General features: G+C 39.8%; 1 protein-coding gene across 1 annotated transcript; it reads left to right on the forward strand.

The window, feature by feature from the left end:
• Nucleotides 1-5,203: 5,203 nt before the first annotated feature.
• On the forward strand, nt 5,204-8,475 carry barhl2 (BarH-like homeobox 2). Its single transcript, XM_034140827.1, has 3 exons — nt 5,204-5,753; nt 6,571-6,796; nt 7,850-8,475. Exons 1-3 carry the CDS (start codon nt 5,204-5,206, stop codon nt 8,160-8,162), a joined length of 1,089 nt encoding a protein of 362 aa, XP_033996718.1. The 3' UTR covers nt 8,163-8,475.
• Nucleotides 8,476-10,098: the final 1,623 nt, after the last annotated feature.

Here is a 10,098-nt window from a genome sequence, read left to right on the forward strand (position 1 = left end):
AACACATAATAATGTAGCTGTAATAAGACATCAAATTCCATCCAAAAATGATGAAAACCATTTGAGGTTGACACATGAAATAGGTGGACAATATAAAAATGTATAGCATTTTTTGTCATGCTCAACAATTAGCCTTGAAGCAGTTTGGAATTGCCTGTTTAATAAGTTCATGATTACAACGTTTGTAAACGCTTAATACAATGTGTATAATTAAATACGATTATGAAATGTCAATACAGCCGTTACAGGTGCTTATTCATAAAGTCATGGTCAAAGTTATATCTGATGACAAATAAATTAATGAACCCAATAAATGTCCTTGCACTTCATACAACATTAGTCTATTTAGTGTGTATATACTCAGTCATGCTAAATGGGGTTTAAAGTTTTGCCAAAACTGTTTTGATGATTTTTTGTATAGTTTTGAAGGAAGCTAATGTGTACAAATATTCAAGGTGAAATCTCTCTGTTGTGAGTTATTTTTATATTTGGCATAGACCTATAGTATATAGGAGTTTAAACAAAAGCTCAATCATTTTCTAATTGATGTAACATATGGTTATTGATGTTATGTGCAATATTGAACATAAAATGTCGTTTAATGTCGTCTGAAGTCTGAGCTGAGCAATGTGTGGCCTTAGTTGCACCTTCAAGTTTGAGTACAACTCTCTTTCAACAGAAAATATAATTTATATATATATATATTGTGAGAAGAAAACTTGTTAAGTTTGTAAGGGTTATCCTTTTCTTCCTTTCTTAGAGTTGTTGCAACCTTTTCCTGCAGCCTAACACATTTTGTTTCCACTTATAAAATCAAAAATGCTTTCAGTGAATGTTATTTTTGACCCTAGTACATCCACAGCATTTGCATGTGATCTCTGGATCAATTAGCTTTGTGTAGATAGAAATAATGGTAAACTTGTGAGTCAAGAGAAGAACCTTGAGATTTGTGAGCTCCCTCCAGAACTCTGACACACACTTTTTCTCTCAGCTTATCAGCGTGACCTCTCAGGACTGACACACACACACACACACACACACACACACACACACACACACACACACACACACACACACACACACACACACACACACACACACACACACACACACACACACACACACACACACACACACACACACACACACACACACACACACACACACACACACACACACACACACACACACACACACACACCCCAACAGATGAAGTGTGTGATGTTTGCTGAAGCCAGATACTTCAGAACACATGAGCCCTCGCTGTGCCCAGGTGTTAAAACGCTCTTGAAGTTTGGGAAGAGGGGTTCATTTTCTTTTTCTTAAAGTCTTCACTGCAACAGAGTGATTTGTACCAAGATGGTCTGAGGATTTTAAAGTATTTGATTTTTAGGATTGTGAATAATCCAGCAGGGTGAACATGTTAGGTTTGACAGCCAGGTGGTTCATATCCTGCCACATGGACAAATCACACATTTAGCTTTTGAAATAAACAGAGCAGCGTCAGAGGAGCATCTGGGGACGGCTATGTTTGATTGGTCACTATGATCTTATGACTTCACATACCGTCGGACAGCTCTCGTCTGCGGCTTTAAATCAATTCCCCAACCATCTGTCAGAGCAGCGCTCCGACAGACATGAGCCCTCACCCTGCACATACCATGACAATAAGACGTACTGTTTCAAATCAGTTAGCTCCAATTTAGCCCAACTTTTATGATTGACATAGAAAAACCTAAAATAAACTGTAAACCTGAGATTTGCCATAATCACAGTCACTTCTGAATAAAATTAAAGTTTAGTTTTTTTTAAACTGTGAAGAAATGTGATAAAAAATATTGTGTGTATGTTAAGTAAGTATAGCCTACGTTTTATTGTCAGTCTAAGAAATTAATGCCTAATAATGACTTAAATATATGAGACTGGAATAGCTTGAATTATTTTCTTAAGTAACTGAAATAAATTACAAACTCTTTCATTTTAGGTATAACTTGATTTTGTTCATCATAAAGTAAATCACAAGTAGGAGAAATGTAGATTGTAACTGTAATAGATTACAAAGTCTTATGTTCATTAAAAAAAAATATCTAGATGTATTTTAAAAGCAGGAGAAATTTGGATTTATTTTAAAAGTTACATTTTCAGTCACTGTTGCTGTTCCCTGCAAAGGCACATTTTCACAGTCACAGGCCCTTGACATGTTGTCAAAAAATAAATATGAAACAAGTTTTATTAGGTTAATTAGGTTTTTTTTAAAGCTGTTTTATAATTAAAGAAATCCAATATACACATATATGTTATATTTGGATACTAATTACTTCAAACGACCTGCAGAAAATGCGTTTTTTACTTGCTTATTGTCGTCATAACCAATCAGCAAAGTCCTCATCTGTCCTGATTGGCTCCCGCTTACCATGACGTTGCTGCTCTGTAATTAAGAAACGAATCAAGGCACAGAACAAATTACATTAACAGATGCATTCTTATTGTAACTATAGCATTTAACAGTGTGTGTGTGCGTGTGTGTGTGTGTGTGTGTGTGTGTGTGTGTGTGTGTGTGTGTGTGTGTGTGTGTGTGTGTGTGTGTGTGTGTGTGTGTGTGTGTGCTCCTAAAGGTCGCCAGCAGTGAAGTGACAGCTCACAGAGGATCGATGGGTCCAGCCTGTGTTACACCGCCGATCATCGACCATCAGCTGGGCCAATAAGAGCACACTAACTGGTCCCACTCTGCGGCAGCTAATAAAGCCATTGATTGGTCCTGTTTCAGTTGATGAGCAGCCACACATTGACTGACATGTTTAAGCATCGCTTTGATCTGATTTGTAGGCAATAAAGTCTGATTATAGGACAGCATATTCTAATTGCCTTCCACTGCACCCCTTTATATTTGTGTAGGTTATAATCTCGTGTCCTCGCGACTGTCACTTTGTTTCAGACTGACTTCATTAATGGCCGACTGGTTGATAATTATTTGAAAATCCGGATTAATTTAATCTCCCGCCCTCTGAGTGAAGGGGAGTAATTAAAGGGCAGCCGAGGCCTCGTGCGCTTCTCTCGCTCTGTCGCCGCCTGGTGTTTAAACTGCGCGTGCATTATGCGGGGATACAGAGGAAAGAGAAGAGGCATTTTATTATACTGTTAGAGACATAATAAAATATCACGTTTGTGCTGCTCTCATGCAACATTTTAAAGCATTTAACTAATAATCTCATTTAATTTAATCCGTATAAAGGCCCGAAATAAAAGTGACTTTTTTATGTTTTTTATTAATTGCTTAAATTGAAATTAAAACCAATTAATTTAGAATTGTCTCAGTCTGAGTACTGACTTTAAGAAATAAACACATTCAATGTTTTTAGTATATGAATAATACAAAATATCAAAGCTATTTAGAGATCTGCTTTACTGCTTGTTTGTAATTCAAAACATTTCAATTCGAAATAAAAGCTAAACATTTTTACATTTCCAGACGCAACACCGGATAACGTGTGGAGAAATGTACAAATCGACGAAAAATTAAACAGAAATGAAATGATTTAAATAATAGGGAGATTCGTTTTTTTCATGTTATGCTCATAATGCAATTTTGCAATTGCATGCAACGAGAAAACGAATAGAATTAAAGACGTATAGGCCTACATATATATGGCGTTTTAATGAATAAAGTCCCTGGATAATTGCCATTTAAAACAATGAATAATTTAAAATCAGGAACAAACCTACAAATCCGGATTTCTGAACAGCGAGAACAACAGTTTAACATCTTCATCCGTTACACTAGTAGGCTACTCATCTTCATCGTCATGTAAACCTGCTGGAAAAAAGAAGAAGAAAACACATAATACAAATAACAACATAACCCGCTCCAAGATTCAGCCCCAAACTGCGGGGAAGAGCGGAGGCTGGAGAAATAAAAAATCCATCTGAAGGAACATTTCAGGTCCGCAACAAAAAAAAGAGAGAAGTGGAGCACGATACATTCACCTATCTCTGAGAAGTGACATTTCCCATGAACAGACATGATGCACAGAGAGCAGAGCAGCACACACTCCTCCATTTCCTTCAAACCCACGTCAGAGGGGAGAAAGTACAGAATTCCTACTACCTTTGAACGCTCATTAGCACCTCATAATTACTTTACTAATTAGGATGACATGGTTATTAACAAGACGCGCTGTCATGACAGTCACCAGCACTCCTCCCCGTCCCTAAAATATGTCGACCTTGCGGCTCTGAGAATAACATCTAAAGATAGATGACACTGCAGCCGCTCTCAGCAACACCTCAATTTATATTTCTTTCCAAATGATTATTAAAGTCAAAAACTGGTCTGAAAATGGGAGTAAAAATAAGGCAACAGTTGAGCCTTTTAAAAAGAGGAGATTAACAGTAATTTCCTGCAAGAGTCAATTCATTAAAATGATATCTAAAAATATATGTCCTCCTACCATGGTGCTGGAACTGCTGCAGCCACGCTGCCTTTTAGAAATACTTTATCAAACTGTTTTAATCTCAAAATTACATGTTTTCTTCTCTTTTTATTTCCCTCTTGCTCATTCTTTTCTGTCGCAGTTCAGATATTTCACATTAACTGTTTACATGGCCTTAAAGCACACGCGTGTTTTTTTCCTCCTTTTTTTAAAGAGCTATTCTGGAATTAAACTCAACTCAATGGCTGACTTGAACTGTCTGGATAAAGAAACAACTCTCTGATTGGTGAGGTGCCGGAGCCGGTCAGGGCGAGAGCCAATGGCAGCAGAGGAAGGTGGGTGGGGGTGAAGAGAGAAAAGGCGTCGAGTGTTTATTATAAAGGAGAAAATATTAATTCCCCCTCGCCGTGGGCCGTGACGTCAGTATAGGAAGTCATTGTAGAGCAACACTGGAGCGATTAGCAGCAAAAAGGGGGAGCCTGATGTCGAGGAGTCAGCCCTATGTATATCTCTCTATACGCCTCAACTTTTAACACAAAGTTCAAAATCCAAACACAAAAAGCGACGCGGACTACGCACACTTTGCTTTTTGCGCATTTTCCCTGAATGTCACTTGGAGCGTCTGAGCGGTGGATTTAGTTTTTCTCCTGGGTTTATTTCTCAACTCTTTAAAAAAAAATTCTTCTATCTCCCGAGTTATTTTTGCTGACTTTCTTCATCGGAGGAGAAGCGTCTCACTGTTGTTATGAATACTTCACCTCTCCTTTCTTAACATGGAAGCATCCAGCGGGTCGAGTTTTGGAATAGACACTATTTTATCTAGCGCCTCTAACTCTGGTAACCTCATGAACGGAGATTTCCGACTCGGAGACAGCAGGACAGCGGATTTCAGGAGCCAGGCGACCCCGTCCCCATGCTCGGAGATAGACACTGTGGGGACAGCCCCCTCGTCCCCCATCTCGGTCACCATGGAGCACGGCGCCGAGGCGCACCTGGTCCAGGACAGCCTTCAGCACCACCACCACCACCTCCACAGCAGCCAGCCGCAGAGCCTGCCGCTGTCCCCGCAGCAGCAGCCGCTCGCCGGGGCCGGCTGCGCCCCGAGGTCCGCTACCTCCTCTTTCCTCATCAAAGACATTTTGGGCGACAGTAAACCGCTGGCAGCCTGCGCACCTTACAGCACCAGCGTGTCCTCTCCTCACCACACACCAAAACCAGACTGTGCCACGGCTCCGGACGGCTTCAGGCCCAAAATGGAACAAGACGACAGCAGAGGCAAGTTGGACAAAAGAGAAGATTATCACAATGAAATGAAATGCAACGGTAAGAGCCCGTAGAGGACGAGTTATCTCAGAAAAAAGATAAATCATGACAGTGTGTTCGAAATGATGGGCTTCAAATAAAGTAGCCAAGAAAATAAATCAGGATCGAGTTTATGCCATGCAGGTACGGTGTATGATGGTGCACAACTAAACAACATAAGGCCAAAAATATAACGATTATAGAAACAAAATATGTTTTAAAAACGTACAAAATTACCCCACATTTAAATATACAAAATAAACTAAAACATTCAGTACAATGAATATATGACTGTATATATGACAAACAGATAACTAGAGCTATAACTAGAGCACATAATAATAATAATAATCTAAGGGCTAAAACATATTTATTTAAGAGATAACAGATATAATTATGCTGTGTGATTCTTTGTCTTGAGTTCCAGCTGCCTTTATTAGTCTAATAGATGTGAAAACAGATGTAAGCCTGGTGATTCTCCCCGCGCGCAGGGCCTCCCTAGTGGGTCAATTAGAGAGATTATTGTTCTTCCTGGAGGGGGGAGCGCGGTGCTCTGAAAAGCAGCTACAAATAGAGATGGATTGACATATTGATTTCTCGTTTTCTGAAGGAAAAGAACCCAAAAGAAAAACTTCAGGTGACGAATACACACACATTTATTGTGCTGTGGCGCTAGTGTAATTTGTAAGTTAGGGAAAGTTTGACTGCAGGCTGGGTTTACACCTGCGCGTGGATATGTTTGGTTTAATTGGCTCTGTATTGAAAGGAAGAATCATTTGAAAGAAGATGATTGAAAGTAGGCCTGCTTTCTAACTCCTGCGCCTTGCCATGTGTTTAGGGTCCAAAGAGGAGAACGACCGGGAGATCTCCAGCAGCAGAGACAGTCCTCAAATGCGCACGAAAAAGCCTCGCAAAGCCCGGACAGCCTTCACCGACCACCAGCTCAACCAGCTGGAGAGGAGCTTCGAGAGACAGAAATACCTCAGCGTGCAGGACCGCATGGACCTGGCCGCGGCGCTCAACCTGACCGACACACAAGTCAAGACCTGGTACCAGAACAGAAGGTGAGCGCAGACCCAACCACATACTGCAAAAACGGTCTGATCATGACCTGTAAACACATGTTTATTAGAGAAAGTCAGAAATATTCCACCCAGCCGGAACGACACTGGAATATTTCAGTATTTGAAAAAACAAAAACAAATACAATTTGTTTTCCATTAGAATAATTGCTACTGACACAAACTTTATTTATAACAGTTACTATGTATTTATTATTATGGTATAAGTTGCAGATTTGTATTTTCCGCCTCTCATGTTGACATCTCACATACTGACAGGCCTTTATTTTGACACCTAACATTTGTAATCCATGTAAACCCATGAACACATCAGCACAGGCATGCACAACTCTTATTCTAATGGTTCACTCGCACCGAAGGCCAGATGATCACTTTTGTAATAAAACAAGATGTAGAGAAAAATATCTGATTTTATTGGCCCAATGTTTCAAGCAACTTTTGAGGCTGATGTGTCAAATTGAAGATAAATCCCTCTGATCTGTTAAGATGGATTTCGCAGAACAAATGGACATTTTCTGAAAATGTCAATGTATGTGATGTTACTTATGCCTGCTCCCAGGTTAAAGGCGACACCCTTTGCTTATAATTAAACGTATCACAAATATATTTTTATTTATTTTTTATTTGATAGTCCCGAAATATATTTTTAGCAATGCATGTTGTTAGTAGACATTTCCCCTCCTTAGTATTACTGTTGAACATGTCCATGAGTTTAAGAAAAAACTATTTAATATTCCTGTAACTGTTATTTGACCTGCATTTTTTCAAGATAAAGGTTTATTTGAAAGCTTAATTAAAGAGCCTGTATTTATCGTCCTTGTGCAGGTGTGAGAAAAGTAAAGCTTTGATAGCCTACAGTAGAACTAAAGCATATCAGACTATTTTGATATTTCCTTTTATTTTTGCCCAATTAAACCTGGACTAAAATTCGGTGCTTGCAATAATCCTCTGCATACCAATTAAGGGCCGTCTGGGGATTTAACCATGAGCGGATTGATTAAATAATTCATCTGCTGTATTTTGATCTTATTTCAGGACGAAGTGGAAGAGGCAGACCGCGGTGGGATTAGAGCTCCTGGCTGAAGCAGGAAACTACTCGGCTTTACAGAGAATGTTCCCGTCGCCATATTTCTACCACCCCAGCCTGCTGGGCACCGTGGACAGCTCCACGGCGGCCGCGGCGGCAGCGGCCATGTACAGCAGCATGTACCGGACTCCTACCGCGCCGCATCCCGGCCTCCAGAGACCTCTGGTCCCCAGGGTGCTCATTCATGGCCTAGGGCCGGGGGGGCAACCGGCACTAAACCCCCTGTCTAACCCCATGGTCGGAGGACTGCACCCGCGGTAAAACTCGAAAGAAGCCGAGAAAAGACGATGAGCAGAACGCTGGTTGAACACGTGATGTGAGTAACTGCTGCGGAACCACATTGCAGGACTTGTTGTTCTCCAGAAAGACACATTTAAAGACATTTACAGAAGTAAAGGAGGTATTTAATATAGGCCCAGATATTCTGAGCGCAGTCCCGTAAAGACTCTGTTCGGGCCGGGACGAACTGGACTGCTCCTGTCTGATTGTTTGTTTGTTTGTCTTTTGTACAAATACACTTACATTAGCAAATAAACGTATAAAGTTTATTAGATGGAGAAGAACGGAATGAATAAAGAAGTAAACATACTAATTGAATTTGCAGACGCTTCTATTCAAACTTGGGTTTAAATGTCATCATTTCTTCGCAGACTTTCATACAAGAATAATATTTATTATTATCAATTTCATATTCGTGATTATAACCTGCTATTGGATTTATCTAAATCGTTTTTTTGCACTTTTTGAAATATTAATTCAATAATTGACAGCTTTCATGTGGCTGTACTTTTATACAAATATTATCATTTAAACAATACTCTATAGCTTATCTATAGATATAATACTTTTAATAATAATAGTCACATAATCTTAGCTCACCCTTAAAAGGCTGACATAATTTTGTATGACATAAGTGGATCAACGTAAATAATTTGTTATAGCAGCATATGGTGTTCACATTGGAAGATATTTAATTCAGTTTCAGGGTAAAGTGATCAGCGACATGCAGGTCATCCTCCACGCCTCCATATTTATGTTTACCAGCACATATACATATGGATGCGCAGCAGCTGATTGGTGGCGGGTTATAGTGGGAATGTGGCCTTGGTTTAGCAGCTGTTCCCTGGGAGCACAGCAGACAATAAGCCTGCATTTCTCAGCGTGAGCGATCAGGGGAAGAAGCCTGCAAGAAGAAAAAAAAGCCTGCTGATAATCTGCTCATTCTCAATAACCAATAAGGCGTTAGGGAACTTGTTTCAGGAAGATCTGAGGGGGAATAATCTCCAGTGACCTCATTGCACATTATGGTGTTTTTCACATCACAATTTGCATCATCCTGTTTTGGCATATTGGTGAATTTTAAAATCTTTATTTCTAAAATGATATTTTGTAAGTGTTTTCATAAATAGCCTATTACTGCATTAATGTTATTTTCTTATGTGTCTTTTGTTTAGCGGCATGATACTGGTTCAGGATTTAAAAAAAAATCTAAACAAATAGAGCGAGGGTCCTAAATTAAATCCAATCAAAAATAGTTTTTATTTTATTATCCTGTAAACGTGCACCCCGGAGAATATGTCGGGGAGGCGCTTCGTGTGAATTAGCGCCTCGGGGCCCGTTTGTTTGGGTTTCTTTTCTTTGAAAGTATCGCTTATTACACTGACGCAAATTGACCTTTGCTGCCCTATAAAATGAGGAAAGCATGCAAACCAGCATTTTTATATATTTCTTTTAGATATAGCATTTTGAAGAGTTTACGAGCGCTTATTTTTGTTTCATTCCGGCATTGTCAGAGAAAACACTGCTGCATTTGAATGCACCTTTCTGGGATTATAACAGAGCAGTCAGATCCATGACAGTGAGTAAACACAGGCTTTAGTTCAGCTGTGTCTAAATACTTTGAACACATGTTAATGTTGCCTGTTTAAGCCGCAGCCTGTCCTTCAGTGCGGCTCTCAGTCAATCAGAGCTGCTTTCACTTTCTGCAGCGTGCACTTTTTTACATGCATGGACAGCGCCTCGAAGATGTGTTTTCCCCGTTTAACCAAAATCGCCAGGACCAGAATTATTCGACTGTTCACAGCGCAATTACAGCGCGCACAAGCCAGAGTAACACACAATAACCATTCTCATGAATGTGTGGATAACAAAGCTGCAACAGAGGATGTATCTCTCTTCTCGGCCTTACAAACAGCTC

Source organism: Trematomus bernacchii, unplaced genomic scaffold (genome assembly GCF_902827165.1).
Source record: "Trematomus bernacchii unplaced genomic scaffold, fTreBer1.1, whole genome shotgun sequence".
Classification (NCBI taxonomy): Eukaryota; Metazoa; Chordata; class Actinopteri; order Perciformes; family Nototheniidae; genus Trematomus; species Trematomus bernacchii.

Coding starts and splice junctions, on each gene's coding strand:
- barhl2 (XM_034140827.1), top strand. CDS start 5,204: ATGGAAGCATCCAGCGGGTCGAGTTTTGGAATAGACACTATTTTATCT. Junction 5,754..6,570: donor CAATGAAATGAAATGCAACG/GTAAGAGCCCGT, acceptor CCATGTGTTTAG/GGTCCAAAGAGGAGAACGAC. Junction 6,797..7,849: donor ACCTGGTACCAGAACAGAAG/GTGAGCGCAGAC, acceptor ATCTTATTTCAG/GACGAAGTGGAAGAGGCAGA.